Source organism: Nipponia nippon, unplaced genomic scaffold (assembly GCF_047370975.1).
Source record: "Nipponia nippon isolate SJK-2023a ecotype South Korea unplaced genomic scaffold, ASM4737097v1 scaffold_11, whole genome shotgun sequence".
NCBI classification, from domain to species: Eukaryota; Metazoa; Chordata; class Aves; order Pelecaniformes; family Threskiornithidae; genus Nipponia; species Nipponia nippon.
Genome location: NW_028262302.1, coordinates 13,341,180 through 13,361,014, shown reverse-complemented (window position 1 = coordinate 13,361,014; position 19,835 = coordinate 13,341,180). Strand labels below are relative to the sequence as shown.

General features: G+C 41.1%; 1 protein-coding gene across 3 annotated transcripts in view; it reads left to right on the top strand.

The window, feature by feature from the left end:
* The first annotated feature begins 4,950 nt into the window (after nucleotides 1-4,950).
* The window catches only part of TTC7B (tetratricopeptide repeat domain 7B), a 143,748-nt gene continuing 128,863 nt past the window's right edge, over nucleotides 4,951-19,835 (top strand). For all 3 annotated transcript variants that reach the window (XM_087747504.1, XM_087747502.1, XM_087747506.1), the window contains exon 1: nucleotides 4,951-5,247. In XM_087747504.1, the coding sequence (XP_087603630.1) occupies nucleotides 5,127-5,247 (121 nt within the window). In that variant the 5' untranslated portion in view covers nucleotides 4,951-5,126. The remainder of the gene's footprint in view (nucleotides 5,248-19,835) is intronic.

Below are 19,835 nucleotides of genomic sequence, written 5' to 3'. Positions count from 1 at the left end.
CGGCACAATTAGTAATTGTGCTTCAGATTCAGCCTATCAATAGCAATGACTGTTAGCACAGTCATTTATTAAAGACTAAGAATTAACATCAAGGGATTTCATACAATAGTGAAAAACAAGTATTTGCTTGATTGTACAGGCATACATTCCTTTTTAAGTATCAGTTGTATTGCCCATTATTTGACAAGTGCAGTATGAATTGAATCAGTTTGAAAGCAACAAACTACAAAATCAGAAGTCCATTGTGAAGAAAAAAAAAAATGCTTTCCAGGTTCCTAGGTTTTCCTGAATTGTTTTGTGTATGATTTTAACTTTCAAACAGCAATAAGGGCATAATGGTTTACAAAATAATGTACATTCATAGATGTAACTATTTTATCTTTAAAAAATAAACTAATCTACAAAACCTTGAAATGTTGAAATATTTTGATAAAGCATATTGCACTTCTTATGTGACTGTATTCCTTGCTATGAGGCAGGGGTGGCAGGTTTTATAATGTGCATGTCGTCAGACTGTTGCGGATGCTGTTCAGTCTCACTTCACTTCCCTTTAAATTGCATTTTGATACTCTCAAAAAGGAACCAAGTGTCACTGTGAAATTATTTTCTCTAGCAATTTTCATAGGGTCTGTTCTAAATTTTGTAGAGATTACTGGCTTCAGTAGGAATGGAGAACTCTGCAGTTACCTCATTTCACTAACAGTGTTATGCTAACTGAAAAAAAAGACTTAGAAGCAAAAATTTTACTGGAATCTATAATGCTTATTAGTTATGCTCTTCACTGTAGAGAAATTGCTTCTCACATTAATGCATTTTGGCCTGAAAATTTTTGCACTTCACATTTGAGAAAATGGCAGACGGTAGTAGGAGTTGAATATGATTGCTTTAAAAATACAAATAATATTTGAATTGCATCTCTGATCGCTTGCAATAGAATACATTTAACATTTTAATAGACATTTATTTAAGATTTTAATAGACATTAAAATGTTGATTTGGATTGAAAGATAAGAAATTGGTAAGATATGGATTTGTGCTGAGGAAAAGCTTCTTTTTAATATTGACTTTTTAATTCTATTTTACACTTTGTGGAGATAAAATAAGGACTTTTGTGCTGTCTTCTGTAACATTATATTTCCCTCAAAATCATCATCTTTCTGTGATGTATGCTATAGCAACTCTGAGGGTGAAAATAGTTTTAATAATCAGCACTTTGATTAGCAGCTTCAGACAAACTTTACTTGGGACAAAAACCAAACACTGGTCAGTGTGCCAGACTGAAACCAGAGTAGTAGGTAAACTTGCATATTAAATGCTTTTTCTGTAAATAGTGAAACAATACTTGCCATTAAGCATTGATAGCCTTTGACACAAATTGGATGTTAAGCTTTGACTAACCTGTTATCTCAAGGGCCTCCATACCTGTGAGCTGACTTCAGCAAAGCTGTCATGAAAATATTGTTTTAAACTTTTTTCTTTTTCTTCTTTTAGAGTAAAGGAAAGCTAGAACACAGGTGAGGTTTGGTTCCTCCCCTGCCACATTAGCAGTGAATAGTATTTGTGTAAGAAGCCAGAAACTCAGTCTAGAATAAAACCCAGTGATCTTGTAAGTTTGCTTGCATTTTTTTTTTTTTTTGCTCATGTGAGTTAGTAGCATTCTATTTGAATATGTTACCTTTAAAAATGCAAGTACTTTTTGAATTGGTTTTTCTGATTCTTTGTTATAGAATATTTAATATCTTAATAGACATTAAAAGGTTACTTTATTTAAAGGTTATTTTATTAAAAGGTTACTTTATTTAAGTCAGTGTTCTCCATAACTTTTACATTTTTACCAGTTTGAACTCCCACCACTTCTGTTTCTCATAGTTCTGTATGAAGTACTAGTGCAGAAAACTTCATCAGGTTTATTTTCAGGTTGCCAGAAGTATCAGAGTACCATATCAGTGTGTTCCTCTGTACTGAAAGTTCCTGTTTCTTCATACCAAGCTCATGAAATTGCACTGAACCATCCATTATTTCCCCTGTTTCCCCTGTGTTTGGGGGAATTGGAGTGGGAGAGGTGGCATAAGGCCAAATGGTTGACCAATACATCTTAGCTACTTTTCCTGCATTTTAATTTTCCATTGTTTTCTGAAACCAGGCATCTCTAGATCTTCTAGCTAGCCAGCTACCTCACCTTACAAGCAGACTTCCTATTTCTAGTGCATGTACGCTTCAGTCTGTGCTAACAGTTTACTAAATAGGCCATTTCCAGAAATCAACACTTTGTTTCAGTTTGAAAAAATAAGCGGCAACTACAAAATATGCAGGATCAGACTTCTTTTCTATATCACTTTTATGCTATTCATTCCAGATCCATTATTTTATACGGTTATGGGTCATCTACAATGGAATCTTCTCAGACCAGTCTTAGGTATGTGGAAGTTTCATTAACGTTAGAGCAGATTTCCTAATTGTTCCAATGCATTTCAAAATATACTAATTCCTTTTGCATCTATGTCTCACTTCATAAATAGTAGCTGTTGAGATAATAAGCCTGATGAACTGTTATGTAAATATTTTAATACTATTCTTTTGCTGGTAGCTTTTACTGAAATGATGTGATCAGTGCTAACAAAATGTGTTAAAATTGTTATGAATAAATATGAATAATCTTTCGAAAAGAGTTAATTTGCTTATGAAGTTGAAATTTTCATTTTCATAGTCTTATGTGTAAAAGAACTAGTAGTTATGATATCAAAGATTTCAAATTATCATTCCTTTCCTGCTTCATTTTTAATTTAATCATCCTATCTTGCCAGAAAAACACCATGCTATAATTAGTTTAATGTTCTCTGGGTCTCCTGAAGCCTTACTTAAGCAAAAAATGCTTTATCACATCTTTCTCCTTTTGCTTTTTTTGCAGTATTAAATCTTCTTTCTACTCCTGCAGTACTCCATTGTATTTCTTAAACACTGTTATGTTCTGCTACTGTTTCTATTTCACTTTTTGAAATCTGATGTATACTTTGTTTGAAATTGGACTGTAGCCTGGAAGTGCTATAACAGCAACTTGATAAAAAGGCAGATTACAGTGTCTGAATTTTGTGGTATTATGCTTTCAATAGCACTGGGAATGAAAAGTGAATTAGTTGAAACACTGAGAAAGACATCTCGTCCTGTCATAGAGTTGCAGTAGCTGTGATGGTCTGAGGAAAGAAGCAAAGCAAGGTTTGTAGGAAGTGGATATTTATTACGTTGAGGACACAGCTGGGGAACACACGGACAAGCTTTTAGTCACACAAGCCTGGGTCCGTTCCTGATCAGTTAATGATTTGATGGCAATTGTTGATTCCCCATCTTTAAAAAGATGCATCGTTTTTCTGATCTTTCAGGTGATGATCAAAACCAAGCAAAACTTCAGAAAGCACCTCTATGTGACACATGTACGCTAACTAGAAAATTGTTTAGAAATTATTATGTGGACAATAAGTCTAGCAATGCCCATGGGCATGCCATGCTTACATTTAACTGAACTATTTATATAACAGCACATAAAGGTGACTGGTGATAGTATTAGTCCCCAAGAGTATGAAGATCATAATTCACAGGGTTTGGGGAATAAGATATATTATTCTTAACAGTTATGAAACAATGATTGACTTATCTCAGGCTGGTAACGATACGGTTGCCCAAATTTGGCTTCTGAGTTTGTGATCTTGACATTTCTGAAGACCAAAATGTGCTAGATCCAGGGGAGTGTCATGCATGTAACAGCAATAATAGCATCAGTCCTGTATTTTGAATCTCCAAACCAGCAGATAGTCATCCTCACAAACTGAACCAAATACCTGTTGGCCTCACTGACTTCTGCTCTCTGGGGATAAAGAGCTTTAGTTGTATAAGTCTGCACTATAACCCAAGGATGTGGAACCAGTCATTTAAATTATTTAAATTCATATTGTGTCTAACGTAGCAGCTTACACCGCATCTCTGCAAAACCTGTTCTTTCTGTCAATGGGCTGTATCTTTATTTTGGGAAAAGTAAATAGCAATTTGCAAGATTTATCTTCAAGGCAGTCTTGGTCTTTTTGCTACATTTTTCGGTGAAAAATCAGTCATGGCAGTTGTTTCCTGAGGTGTATATAAGTTCGTGGCACTGGTGTGTCAAGTATGTGTGATGTAGCATTTGACAAAGGTACATTGTTTCAGCTAGTATTTTTATTCCACCCAGACATCGGGAATGCATTTATTTCCTCAAAACAGATAATCTATGTACAGTGCAGATCTTTGCTATACAGGCACTGCTCTACCCTCTGCTGTTGAACTAAGGAGCAGGTGAGCCCTGCGCTGGTGGGCCACGCTCGGGTCCGTTCTGTGGGGCAAGATGTGGAAGGGCGTACCAGCCACATGAGGCCGCAGAGAAAGCGTGGTGTGAGGTATGTGGATGGAGAAGACAAAAAGGAGAACGCCTTTAAATGGACTAAAAACCCTAGAGCAAGTGCGTATGAGGGGTTTCAGGGTGGGGGGAAGAGGCGACCATTAACGGCCAGGAACTAATTTTGTGTTACATTTTGTGGAAGTGGAAAAGTATAGCAGATGGGGCGATGGTGCACGTTCATCACTAGCCTGTGGAAGAATGAGGTTATTAGATGAGTTTTCCATTTTTTTTTTTTTCACCATGTGTAATTGGGCAAATGGTTTTAAAGGAGCAGTTCCTGCCGGTGGCCGCAGGAGCCCGGCTGTACCGGCCCTGCTCCCAGCGGCACCCGCAGCAGCGCGGCTCTCCCGTCGGGCAGCCTCCCTCCCTCTCCTCTGGGGGCCGGGCAGCCGCGGCAGCCCGCCGGGCGGTGGGCAGGCGGGCGGGCGGGCTGGGGGCCGCGGGCCGCCCCCGCCCCGCCCCGCGCTGCCCCGCCGCTGCCCGGCAGGTGGCGCCGCTGCCGCCGCTCGGCCGCCAGCGCGGCGCGGGCCGCGGCCCTCGAGTTCCGCCGCTCCAGCCGCCGCCGCCCAGGCGCCCGGTGCCGCCGCCGCCGTCCTTTCCCCGCCTCCTCCTTCCCGCCCGCTCCTGCCGCCCCGGCCCCGGCCCCGGCCCCGGCCCCGGCCCCGTCCCCCGCCGGGGCCCATCGGCCCGGCCCGGCCCGGCCATGGCCACCAAGAAGGCGGGCTCGCGGCTGGAGACGGAGATCGAGCGGTGCCGCTCGGAGTGCCAGTGGGAGCGGATCCCCGAGCTCGTCAAGCAGCTCTCGGCCAAGCTCATCGCTAACGGTGCGGGGCCGGGCGGGAGGCGGCAGGCCGCGGCGGAGGGCCCGCGGGAGGCAGGGGGCGGCCGGCGGGGCTCCCGGACGCCGGGCTCGGCAGGTGCAGCCGGGCGGGCCGGCGTGAGGGGCCTGCGGGCCGCCCTGCGGCGCCCGGGGCGGCGGCGGGGCGTGGGGGGCCACCGGAGGGGCGGGGAGCGGCTCGGGGCGGCCCGGCCGGCGCGGCCCCACGGAGCGGGAGCCCCGGGAGGGCGGCGGGGAGGCGGGTGCCGCTGGGGGCCTGGCCCCGGCGTGCGGGCGCCTGGGAAATCGCCGGCGGGCGGTGGGCTGGGGCGCTCGGCCCCCGCCTGGGCACCCGCTGAAGTCCGGGGGAGGCCGCCTTCGGTCTCGCCGGCAGCGGGGCCCTGCGGGTTTGCGTCCTGAAGTGCTGAGCAGCCTGATGGGTTATCACGGGTGTTGCAGTTTTGCAGGCAGGCGTGCTGACAGTGTGTGCGAAGCCCTAAATGTCCTTCTGCCTCCTGTGCACAGCCAGAGTGTTCATACACAGCGTGCCGTAAGAAGGCTTCTGTCCTTTTACTTAAAAATTTACCTCAGCAAGATAGTGCCACTTCATTTATTTTCTTACAAAAGCTATGAATGGTTTGCTTGGTCCCTTATTTCTTATATCGCCAACTTTTAAACGTTTAGCTGAAGGAGGTGAAAAGCAGTGCTTCGTTCTGAGGTATGGGAGTGCCTCATGAACAAGGGAGATGCAAGGAAGTTCTTTGCTTTGGCATGGATTCGTTCATTCTTTGTGTGAGAAAAGACACGGGGATAGTGTCTGCCTCTCTGGGCTCGCTCATCTGCGTGAGGTGGACCCGGAGGTATTTCTAGAGAGAAATCAAGTTTGCAGAGACAGAACTTGGGGTGAATTCAGGGGTGATAAGTTAACATAGAGAGAGGATGAGGCACAAGCTTGGCGTCACTGGGAGTGTGTTGCGAAGGCAGTGATAGCTCTGCATGCCTTGGGCAGAGAAGAAAACTGCATGGTTCAGGTCTATAGAAAAAAAAATAAAAGAGAAAAAGCCTGAATCAAAGTGAAGAGAAGAGAGGGAATTTAAGAATAGATGGATGGGTAGTAGATAACCTTACCTGTGTTGGCCTTAAAAACAACTGGGGGATGATCCTGAAACACACTGATATTATACCAACTAAAAATAAACACAAGTGAAAAGGTGTAAGGTATTATGTTTAGTTTAAGGGACATGCTTCATTGAGTTATAGACTATGGACTAGTTAAAGATCAGTTCATGCAAAAGCAAATGTATTTTGTCTGTCTGGTTGAGAAGAATGATCCTTCATAGTTTTAAAACATACTAAGGTATTTCAGACGGGTAGAGAGGGCTACGCGGGTGTTATTGATAGTATGACTTAAATTTCTCTGACCTGGGTACTTTTACCTAACTGAAGCATATCAGAGAAGATTATGCAGTCTGCATTACTTTACACTTAAGTGATTTTCCTATTATAGTATCTTCTAGATTCTGTACCAGTCAAAATACAAATTATTGGGTCATTTCCTGATCTTTAAAACATAGGAAAGCATCATATGTAGATTTTGTCTCTTTCTGACAGCACGGGAGTGATTAAATCAATGTCCAAGGCTTTCACGTTGTAGCTAACTGAGAACATCAACAGTCAGTAAGCTAAGTGATTGTAAGGGATTCTCCTTTTGTAGTGCAGTAAGGCAGGAAGAGAGTAATTTATTTAATGAAATATGTGCCCCTGCTGTTGAGACTGTCTAAAACTCCAAGTTTGTGTTCTAGATCCTGGTGTACCTAACAGGTTGCAGGCCAAGGTTATGAGCTAGTGAGGCTACGAAGCAGCAGCAGTGCCTCTGTTCCACCCGTGAAGACAGATATGAACTGAAAGGTGCTCCAGTGCGTATCCCTGTTGCTAGTTAATCCGAAGCAATTAATTTAAGAAGAAGTACTCAGAACTTCACTGCTTCCTTCTGTAGTAATGTTAAGTTTTACAAATCAGCTAGGGAATGGATAAGAAAAGATGGGGTTTTTGGCTGAATATGGAACAGTATGTCATAGGAATGATTTAAAAGCATGAGAGAAGGAAAAAGAGGGAGAGGATCTTCATTCTGCCCATATATTGGTGTGTAGGGAATTGGCTCTGACTCTCGAATGCTGGAGCATTTTAACTGAGGATATCAGCATTGCTAGGAATAGGGTTTATTGCTCTTTGAGCACAGATGGGAAGGGATCCTTTGGGGAAGCCCTCTTGTAATCTCTTCAATCTTGCACTATTGCAAAATAAGACTGTTACTTTACCAGGACTTAATTGCACCTCCTGTTTGGAAATGGAGATTAGACAACATGACAGAAATTTTAATAAGCCAGATTATTATTTGGGCTGTCTTGTATTGATATGTTATTTCCTACTATCAAGTTCCCATCCCTTGAAGCTTGCAACCCAAATTAGATTATGGAAGAAATAGCAATAACAGCTCCCAGGATGAAGGTCTGTCTGGATGCGTAAGGCAATAATATATGTTTCTGGAGAAGTGCAGCACTTGAGAAGTGCGGTATTTTGAGTGGACTTGATTATTGTATTGTTTATTCTGTTTTGTTCTGCTGATGGATCCTATCTACTCCCTCACAGAATTAGGAGTCTGTATAAAACCTGACAGTGAATCAAATATAAATGGCAGTTTATGTAGGATTTTGGATGCACAAAAATGGTGCTTACTAGAACCAATTTCTGTATCTGATGGATTGTATTTGAAAGGCTTTGTGAGCTTACTGAGCTTTAAGATAAAGAGGGAAGAGAAATGTTAATGAATTGGTCACTGCCTTTGCTATTTTATAAGTAATAGTCACAATTTGGATTATGGAAAATGTGTGCTCTGTGTCAAGCCTGTGACTTGCATTGTTTTTCACAAAGGACAGATAGATGAAGGAAGGGTCTTTAACCTAACTCAGAATCGTTAGGCACTTATCCAGTTTGTATTACGTTTCTCTCCTTCAGAACCAGGACTCAGCAGCAGTAATAAGATTCATGCCATGTAACACAAATCTCTGTTTGAGCCCTTGCTTCATCAGCACTCCTATAAAAGATTGGGTCAAAGCTGTTACGTGCAGGTGTGGGTTAGCCTTGGCTAACAGCAAATGCCCACCCAGCTGCTCAGTCTCTCCCTTTCCTTGGTGGGGCGGGGCAGAAAATAGGATGAGAAGACTCGTAGCTTGAGATAAGGACAGGGAGATGACTTACTCATTACTGTCGCAGGCAAAACAGGCTTAAAATGGGGAAAATGAATTTAACTTGTTGCCAGTTAAAATAGATTCAGACAGTAAGAAACAGAAAAACAGACACGAAAGCAACACTTTTCCTCCCCCCTTTCCCAGGCTCAACCTCACTCCTGCACCCCAGACTCCTGTGCCCCTCCCCGTGTGGCGCAGGGGGCAGAGGGGTTGCTGTTGGTGTGAGGTGGTTTCTTTCGGCTGCTCCTTCCTTCTCACATTATTCCTCTGCTCTGGCGTGGGCTTCCCACTGGCTGCAATCCTTCAGGAAAAAAATCTGCTCTGGCACAGGCTCTCCATGTGCCGCAGTTCCTTCAGGGCATATCCACCTGCTCCAGCTTGGGTCCTTCCCAGGCTGCGGTGGTGGATATCTGCTCTGGCACCTGGAGCACCTCCTCCCCCTCCTTCTCTGACCTTGGTGTTCCCTCTGCTGTTTCTCACTCAGTTTGTTATCTCCTCCTCTCTGTGGCATTTTCTGCCCTTTCTTAAATACGCTTTCCCAGAGGTGCTGCCAGCTTCGCTGAGGGGCTCAGCTGTGTCTTGCTGTGGGTCTGTTGGAGCCAGCTGGGCCTGGGACAGGGCAGCCCCTGGCCTCTTCTCACAGGGGCCACCCTTGCAGCCCGCTGGCTGCCAGCACCTTGCCATCTACACCCAGTACAACAGAATTTACAAAAACTGTAGTGGCTGGCATAGAAATCATTGTGCTACTCTGGAGTTCATGCAGATCTGGTCTTTGGCTAGTCTGTAGGCTGTTTGGTTACAAGAAAGGTGCCATCCTAAAGATACTTCTTGAGTATCACTTCTCAAATGGAACTGAGACAAACCGCAAGTTGTTAGAAATAAAATCTTAAAGCAGTTTTCACTAACGAAACTTTGTGAGTGTTCCCAACTAGTTTAACTAACTGAAAAAGGTTCCTTTGAAGAAAGTGATCTGAAGAAATTTTGATTCTGTTTGTTGAATTTTGCCTAATATTGCAAATGAACAGCATGGTGGTGAAGCACAGTTATGAGAGTTAGGAAAAGCTCCAAATACAAAATTACTTGTTCATAGATTGTTGGAAGAGGTAAAATGGTAAATGTTGAATATCTGAAGTTAGTGAGAATGTATTTTAAAGTGTGCCCAGAACTGAGAAGCATTGGTTATAGGATTCTTTTCTATTTTAAGCCAGTCTGAATGGGCTACATTATTTAATAAAGGCCTTAATCTGTAGGAAAACCATGTACAACTTTGTCTTGGAAAACTTTGTTGGCATCAAAACCACAGTTGTATGAATGAAATGCAACATGCCATAAGAGGGAGATTTTTGTCTGAGATCACAGTTTAGTGTAGCAGTCCCCAAAATAACTAGTGGTGACCACAACATTTTGATGTTAATGATCACATATATTTGAAATCCCCATTATTCTTTTTCATGAAAAACTTTTATTTTTTGAGACCTGTAAAATTGCTCATCTCAAATATTGAAAAATGAGACTTATAAAATACCAGCAATGATTCTTTTTCAGTAAGTTTATCATAACATGTTAGTCTTACAGATGACTCATGTATTTTATTGAAGTGTTCAGGTTTATGAGGATTGTGTTTTGAAAACTCTCTGCAACAGTTTTAATGAGAGTATCGTGTCATTCATAGCTTTGGGAATTGGGATTCTCAGGGTGCTTGGAATTTTGTGTGTTGAATGATAATTTTGGAAGCTAGCAATCACATTTCAAAGCTGATGATTGCAAGTCTGTCGTGAATTTTTGATGAAACGGTAGCGTCTCAAAGGAAGCGGCTACAATGGACGTCAGTATGAAGGTTGTGTCTGCTCAGAGTGTTCTCAGGACATCAGTGCTCTAATGTTTTCTTTCCTTCCTTTGGAAACATAGTGAGGAAACCCTAGGTCAGTTCAGTGGCAAGCTGAATGGATAAAATAAAGGATCCATGAATTTCCACAGGTATTTCCGGCCATTCACTGTTTCTGCAATTGGAACGTGACCTTGCTCAAGTTCAGTGAGATGTATGGCTCTGTCTGGAAAAGCACTGAGGAGGCGAATTTTTATCATTCAAGTGAGGTAGAATAATGTAGTTCTGTAGAAACCTTAGCCAGTGTGAAATATTGCATTACTGTGGGGAGAGAATGCACTCCCGGAAGTTTGTGGATCTATACGCTACCAAGAGCATTGTGACATTGCCACGAAAATAGAACATTACCTACAGGTATCAAATTTGCTGCTGGAAATACACCAGCCTTTTAACACACTGCTTTCTTACCATTTGAATTTCTTACTACCATTACTATCCCATTTCTCTTTGTTGTTGTTTTGTTTTGCATGTGATCTTTGCTCTGACTACCTTTCCTTTCAACACCTTGTTTCTATAGTTCCTTATTATATCTTTCCTCACATTTAGCCTTACAGAATAAGGGAGCAGAGAGGAATCAGGAGCAGAGTAGCAAACCCAAAGGATCAGGAAGTATTTTACATGTCTGGTTTTTGTTTGTCACTTTCTGTGTTGCTTCTTTATCTGGATATAAGTAGGATGTAAAAACAGAAACGTCTTATCAGTTTTCATTTGTTTTGCTCCCTTGTGAAATACAAGACCTCAGATGTATGGTTAAAGCTTATCCTCAGAGTAAACCAGGGATTTCTAAACCTCTTAGGACTCATTCCCTACTTAGAAGGTGTTTATCAAATTTGTTTGGTTTTTATACATACAGCTTGTAATGCAATTTATATATGCAAAGCTTTCTGAAGAGATCTACATCTCTACCAGGAAAGTTTGCAGGCCATGATGTGACATGCCTTTTTGCATTTCTACAAAAGTGGAAATGAAGCGCTCTCTTCATTTGTTATCTTTTTTGTTTTCCTTCTGTTGCATTCACTATCATATTTACAGAACAAGCATACTAAGGACACACATTTTTCTGAATGAAGACCAAAGATGGTGACAGTACTAAGATGTGTTGCCTTATTTTTGACTGACAGCTTTGTTTCTTCACATAGCCAGGGGTGTTACAACAGTGTAAGTGATGATGTAGATCTGCTGCTTATATTCCAACTGACTTGTCATCTGGAAGAGAAAATGCTAGCGTAGTCAGTATGATTTCACAAGTAACCAAGCTGGTCTAACACCTTGCAACTATTGTGTGGAGGAGCTCTTTCTTCCTACCTTTACTCAAGCTGTTCCTTCTCTATGCAGTTTCTCCTGGTTATGTGTTCCTGGCCTCTCCCTTGTGTTGATGAACACCAGAGGTGGGACTTACTGTGCTGGGCCAGCAGAAAACTCTATGCTCCTCTTTCTGGGGTTAGTTTCCGCTGGCTTACTGAGCTGATTTGCCTCCCACAGGGGTCTGAAGAGTAGAAAATGAACAGTGGCAGCAGCCAGTGAAGGGCAAAGGCGAGGGGAACTTTCTTCTTCTCCCACTGTGAGGAAGCATGTAATTGGTCTGAGTGGAATGAACTAAGTACTTCTGGGTATTTGCAGCTTATAGCTGCTTACATTTATAAGGATATTTCCATATATTAAGAATGTAATTATTTTAGAAATCAGACGTCTCACATATTAATGTTGGGTTGGTTGCACTCTGTTGCTTTGTTTAAAAATATAGAATTGTTTATGTTGGAAAGGACCTTTAAGATCATCAAGTCCAATTGTTAACCTAACATTGCCAAGTCCACCACTAAACCATGTCCCTAAGTGCCACATCCACACGTCTTTTAAATACCACCAGGGATGGGGACTCAGCCACTTCCCTGGGCAGCCTGTTCCAATGGTTAACAACCCTTTCAGTGAAGTTATAAGAAGAAATGGTAGCCTGACTTATCAATGTATATATACTGGTATATGTCTGTATTATAGCTGCTCTAGCTTCCTTTAACTTAACTTCAAGGGTTAAAGGTTAGCATTAACTTTTCTATAGGGAAATAAGTTCGTTAACATAAACTCAGGATCATTGATATCACTTTTGTTTGAATTTGATTTGCATGGTAGTAAAGAAGGGGGCAGAAGGTCCTTAACCATGTCAAATGTGGGCCATTCTCCTTCTCTGCCAAATCTGAGCCATTCCCCCTCCCTGCAAATCTGTCTTGTAAATAATCAGGTTTTAGAATTTGAAGGTTAAATTCTCTGCAGTTTTCTCTGCACTGAACATGATTTAATTGGTGATCTGATAAGGATGGACTGAAGACAATAACTTTGTAAAAAGTAAAGTGGCAGGATGTTGAGATAAATTGGAGGGAGTGAGGATGTCTGGCTAATAGTGCTGTGTTTGTTGGTAGCGAGACCTTTAATCATTGGAGAGCATTTGCTCTCTGCTCCAGGCTCTGGAGGAAGAGTGCTGAGTCTGGGCATTTCCCTGGTGTCCGCAAATGTGTGGCAGTTAATAGTAAGCTGTTCTGGTCAGAGATGTTATCTGTTGCTCTGTTGCTTCAGGAAATGTTGCATGAGTTTCTGCAAGTTCCCACCCCGCTGATGACCTGTGTGTGATTGGTATGATTCCACTCAAAATGTGTGTGCATAAACAGAAATCCTTTACTATAATCTCATATTATCTTCAAAAGAAGGGAATGCATGAAAGGTGGTGGGTTTTTTTAATGTAGTGGTAAAGTAATTTTAAATCTTCTTTTTACAGATTTTGCTACAGCTTTATAGTGTCTGTGCTGTTTTTTTCCAACAGGATCTTGGTTCATTCAGTTCACAGAATAGACCGGCCTCTGGAGACAGAGCCATAAATCTTGAGGCCAGAATCAAATACTTAATCAAGTCATTCATTCTGTCTTTAGAATTATCTTGATCACTGCCTGTGGAATTATCACATAAGAAATCTGTAAAATCTGTAATATTGTGGTAGGAAGAAGGCTGCACTTAAGTACTCTGTTACTAAGTTTGTCACCCATATTAGTATTCTGTAGAGATGGCATATTAACAATGATTAATCAACAACTCGAGTTTTGATACAGCTGCTCTACAGCCGACGTTTCTGATGTGTAACATGAAAAAGGGCCATAAAGCAAAGGAAGGACTTTGAAATGTGTGCTTGTATTGTCTGGAAAAGAGGAGAGGATCAGGATCTGACCCTAGCTGATACTTAGGAGTTGTTTCTTTGATAATGAAAGTAGATCCTGAATGTTTAAGTTGTACTGAAAGAAAGGAGGAAATAAAAGAGGACTTATGGGTTACAATATTTGGCAAATGCTGCTCTTCCACTGTTAAGTTCCCTGTTTAAGCGTTTAATCTGAAATTGTGTATTGTTTTTCCGTTTTGGTTACTTCCTTGGCTATATGGATTAGAGCCCCTTTATTAGAATAAATGAGTAGTCTTTTCAGCCTTGAGCTTGTTAGGTGCTGGAGCCCTGGTGCAGACAGCTCCTTGGGGAGCTGACGCCTATTATGTAGTTACGCATTGTCCCGAGGTGGAGGGAGTTGCCAGGTTTCACAGAAGACTTATCCTTCCTCTTCCCAAAAGGAATCATGGAATCACAGAATTGTTAAGGTTGGAAAGGACGTCTGAGATCATCGAGCCCAACCTGAAGGAGGTGTAAACTGTGCTGCTTTCACAAAAAGTGGGTGGGAAATCACTTTTGGCTCTAGACAAATCCTGAATGCAGCTCACCTGAGTCCAGTAACTTGTTTTATCTCCCTAAAACTTTCGGAAAGGCAACCAAAGTATGAAAACACCAACAACTTCCAGGCCCTCCCCTATTTTTTCTGCAGTTAATTATGTGAACAAGTTGTTGCTTATCTTCCAAGTGTGCTTTGTTTCAAATTCAGGTTTGCCTGGGCTCAGCTTCCAGCCACACTTCTGTTTTTCTTTTTACCATTTAATTACAGTGTCTTTACCTTAATGGGGAGAAAACGCTGTGCATTAATCAAGACTCTAATGGGACTGCTGTAGAGCCGGGTTTAAGGAGAGGCAGAAGTAGGGGACCTACTACTTTTAGAACAGCTGACAGAATTAAAAAAAAAACACACAAAAAAACCCCCAAAAACCAAAAAACCAAACAGCATAAAGTTGCTAAAAGATGCTTTCTGTCTTAAAACTGGTGGTTATGTACCTGAGAGAGTCATCTCTGAGAGTGACAGGCATAGGCTACTGCGTTGCAAGAATTTACTTGTGGTTTTCCAGGTGGAGCTAGTGGCGGGGGAAGAGGATGAGAAGATGCTGGTTTTTTGTGAATGACTGGCTTTTGGAAATGGTAGAGAAGTGCAGGATCTCCTCTTCTGGGGAACAGAGGCTCATCTGTGTGCTTTCATCTGAGCTTTGGGTCGTCCCATAGATGAAAAATGTTCCTCTTCTGACCTGACAGCGATTAATACAGAGAGATGCCAGGGGAGTGAAGGTGGGAAACAAAATCTCTAGATGGTGAGGTTTGGGAGTAAGGAAGTGTTCCTGATGTATAAAGCTGGGCAGAGTCAGGATCTCTTCAATCTCTTATTTATTCTTTTTTGTCAACCAATTTCTTTACCTTCTTGGAAAAACAAAAGTTGCATTCCATTGTCATCATCTGTCAAATTTGCACTGCACTGCAATGTAGCTGTTTGGTAGAGCATGGACAAGAGCCACTGTCCCCATGACATGGTTTGGTTTTGCCTTCCATCTAAATAGTCTCTAGTCTTTTTGTTGTTGTTGTTGTTGTTAGTAGCAACAGGAAAACTGGTTTGTCCTTTGAAAGACAGATCGTGGCAAGAAGCAAGATTGAAAAGAATTCCTAGCTATCACAGCATGTGCTTTTCCTGTTCTCCAAGTCACTCTTTGATCTTCTTGGTAACCTAAACAAAACATAAACGGAAAGAAGCTAAATTTTCATCATTCTCCCTCAATGTGGTTACTAGAGCTGTTCCCAGTTAAACACCCAAAGATGACGGTGATCCTGTTTCCCATACTTCGTACTTCCCAGTCTTGGGTATGACCCGTATTCTTATTTCTTGGTTTTACATTGCATTTGACTGAATGGGCCAAGTTTAATTCAAACATAAACGTATCAATAATCTAGATGATACATTGTGGCTGTCCCAGCTTGATTATTTACTGTTTTGATGGTCTTAACATTTCACAAAATTTAGGAGCTTGAGTATTAAAAAAAAAACCACTGTAAAAACAATATAATTTGAAACAATTCCTGCAGTTTTCTGTTCTTCTTAATATGTGCCCTCATAAAATAAATTTCTGCAGTAGTGGTGCTTTGGAAGTAAATTTGCATATGCATAAATAGTCTGGGAAGCCTATAATATTTTTCTTCAAAGCGAGTTTTGGCTGTCAAGCAGGAAAATTGTCTAGATTCTGCATAGCTGTAAAAGGGTGCCATGTCCTCTGTGTACTTAAGAGGCAGAGGAGTGAATGACCGTGTATAATTAAAGGTGTTAATAAGTAGAATTAAGTTTCTTTGAGCAGCTGACTCTGTATTTTCTGCTTCTGGTTTTACATGTGTATCATCTGCATCAGTCTGCAGCCTTTCTGCCAGTAGTGCCTGTTGGTCTGCACATGTTCTCCAGCTATTCTTCTACTGTCCCCAGAGACCTGACGGGACAAGATCCTGGACAACCTGCTCTAGTTGATGTTGCTTGGAGTAGGGATGTTGGACTAGACTATCTCCAGAGGTCGCTTCCAACCTCAGTGATGCTGTGAATTTTTGCTACTTAGTAGTCAGTGGTGGAATCATAAGTGACATCTTTATATCCATATATTCTTTTTCTTTTCTTTAACGTAAACCTTGTGTAAATCTAAGATTAGTTTTAGCATTCGTTTTAATTTAAGTAACTTCTGGTCAGTTACTTGAATGGGTACTTGGAGACTTCTGCTAATATTCCCCTTCAGGTACAGACAGTGCTCTTAATGACTGTTACATGCATCATGAACAAAGCAAATGTCTTTGTTTTAAGTGTATGGTCAACTTGTTCCCAGTTAGAAAACACGTGTTTCATGCTGTTTCTGCGTGATGAATATGAAATCAGCTCTGGATCCAGAATTTCCAGATCCTCCTCTGGAAGAAAGCTCCTTTACAAAATGGCCTTCTTAATAAATGTTCTCTGCATGGCTATAAGATTTCTCTCCTCTTCAGCTGTTTTTACAGAAAATTTACTATGAAGTTTTTGTCTGGGTACTATACGGAGCAATTGACCCCTTTGGGATCCTTCTTGCTGCATCCCACTCCTAGATAAAAAATTCCTCTGTTTGTTTTTTAGATTTCGGCATAATGATAATCCAATATGTTTTAGGAAGTCTGAGGAAAAATCCTGTCAAAATAACGTAACATATAGCCCTTCAGGTACTCTGAGCCTTCAGTTTTACCTTTAGAGAGAATAAGAGTTTTAGGGACTGAGTAGGAGGAGTTTCCTTTCTCACTTCCAAGCTAGTTTCCCTCTGGGAAGCTTGAAAGCACCAGAATAGAGATTACAAGGCAAGTCTCAACTTGCTGGAATCCTGCATGTCAACTTATGGTCCACTGGGGTATTGGATATTTCATACTTGTCCTCTTTACCCCTTGACCCTTTCCTCCCCTGCTTTATATGTTTTTTTTTATTTTTAGTCCTGAGTTAAGACTTGAGGTTTTTGTTTCTTTCTCTCTCTGCAATCTAGTACAGGGCAGATGAAGCAGCAGCGTCTTCTGTTCTTGGAACTCTGTGCTTCATCTAATGGATCTCACCTCATGCTGTATCTTCATTTGGAGCTAACGATAACCATGATCTTTTGACTTCAGTGCATTTGGACAACTGTGCTTTTCAAGAGTCTGAAATATGTTACCTGAAATACTGAAGATTTTGGCGGAGAGTGGGTGAAGTGGTACAGCATGCTTCTAGATTTCTTATCTGTTTGTTTACAAGGAAAAATTAAAGTTTGTTTGGCCAGTCACCTCAGATTCTGTAGCTAGTTTGCTCTATATTTCCTATTCCTAAAAACTTCCTGTTCAAATTCAGATCCTCAGGGATTGAGTCTGAGCTTGAGCCTCTTTGCTTAAATCTTTGTGGTAGGAGATTTTATCCTAATTCCGCACATTTTTCTTGCAGCTGTGTAATTCAGAAGAGAGTGAAATGAAATACTAAAAATACTTCTTTTAATCTATGCCATTTGGCATATAAGGAAGAAAACACTCGTTTTCCCCATACTCTTTCTGCTTTTAGATGTTGAGCTGTCAAGGCTCCATAACGTGCAACTGTGTTTTTTAGCACAGGATCATGAACATTCTTGCCAGTGTACCACGACAGTATGACATGGATGTTTCATTGCACAGGAACATCTTGTACATGGAGCCTTGATACCAGGAGCGAGGTTGTTCATAGTTACTGCCACAGAGGTGATAGCTATTATATTATTTGTGAGAGGTGTGCTTGCATTATACTTTTCAAGTATTTCCTTGTGATGTTAAAAATACAACTCAAATAAATAATTATCAGGCCCTTTTAAAAAATGTTGCGTTTTCTGCATTAATGTTAGGAACACTTGAGAAACCATATAGATGGCACTTGTGGCCTAGATAACTTTCAGTGTTTTGCTTTGGTTTTTACCCGAGACACTTAAACCACCACAGGAAAAGTAACACTAATGAAGCAGCTATTTGGTACCCACAGAACAACAGGTAGCAGGTTCATTAGTTCTGTGGAGAACACTTAATCATTCACTATGGATGTATCTTGGTGTACTCTGGAATTGAATGAACTTTTAAAGTCACCTCTTGGAGAGGGATTCTGCAGGCAAGAGACAGCTTCTAATCTGTATTCAGTTAGCCCTTTTTTTTTTTTCTGAGCTGTGTGCAGTGTTGTCATTCTTTCCTTTCTCTTCCCTTCTCCCTAAACTTACTTTTAGAAAGGAATTTAGAGTTAGATATTCCTCTCGCCTAGCCTGCTAACAACCCCTGCGTTCTTCAGCCAATGCCTGGAGATTGTGGTAACATGCATCAGAAAACTGATTATTTTGTATTTTAGCATGTCATTCAGTGGATGATTCAAGATGGACCGCAGTTTTAAGCTAATAGTAATAAGTATTCTTCATCATTCTTCACCCAGGATAAATGAAGATTAATCTTCTGTTTTAATTCTGTGTTTTTCTGCAAGTAACTGCTTCGGATCCTGTTGTAACAATTTTGCTTCAAAAAACAGATGTTAAAAATCAAGTAGCAAAGCAGCTGTCATTATGATATTTTTAGACACTATTTTACAAAGACACATCATCATGTGTGGTTTTTTCCCCACCCCATATTTATGCCAGCCTTTATTCTCATTTTGAAGATGGTTAGGGCTGATCCGTGTTGCAAAGAGGGATAGCCATGTCTGCACAAGGTTCTTCTCAAGACATTTTGTATGAGTGTGTCTAAGCTGAAAGAAAAGAGCTTGCATGTGTAGAAGTGTCTGGGTTTTTTGCTTTTGTTTTCAGTGCTAATAGAAATGGATATTTCACCTACAGCATCCTTCAGTTTGTCTTGCAGTTCCGAGGTGCTCAGACTTGTCTTTGATTATAGGCAGAGGACAAGCTGTTAGGCAGGTGGATTATTTCAGTGATACAGTGATGTTGCAGAATCAGATGGGCAAGCTAGGAAATGGTTCTGCAATGCAGTTGTGATATAAGTCATCAGATATCCCCTAACTACTAGGTAATTGTTGTTGATGAACTCTTCAGCTGACGAATCAGAGAATAAGAGGGAGTCTTTACTTTGTTGAAGAATTTTATATTGATCCGTAACTATCTCAATTTTCTAAAGGTGGGAAACTGGTTTTCATGGTATTGAAACTGTTTACTAACAGTTTTTTTTTCTTCTGAAACGTCTATTTAGACTGGCTGAAAGAATGCTAGACTTCAAGGTATCTAAAAACTTTGCACAGTTTAATTCTGCCTTTATGAAGTGTCTCATAGAAGAGCATAATCTAGATCACTCATACTGTGCTGGAAGAAAAAGAAAAGCAATTTCTTCTCAAACATTACTTACGTTATTTCAGGATGTCTTAAGGGATAGCTAAAACTGATTTAAAACTCTGCTAGAGTGGTGGTTTCATAAATGGTTTCTTTCAGAAATGTCCACATAATTGGAATTCTGTTTATAAGCACCATTGAGGCTCGATCCTACTGGCACAGAATGGTTGACATGCCTCAAGCCAATGCTTTGTTAATAAAGCACTCTCTCAGTCATAATTTGATTTAAAAATTTGTTGCCAATATCTGGCCCCAGCCAACTGATTTAGCAGATGAATTACTCAGTAAATAAGAAAATTCTGCTTTGCAGTAACTTTTATGGTTTGCATTCTGTGACCTGCTGTCTTCCAGTGTTAGTCACCAGCAGCTGAGCGAGCGCAGCACTGCTGTGATGAAAGCCAGCCTGACAGTAACGGTTTCTTTTAC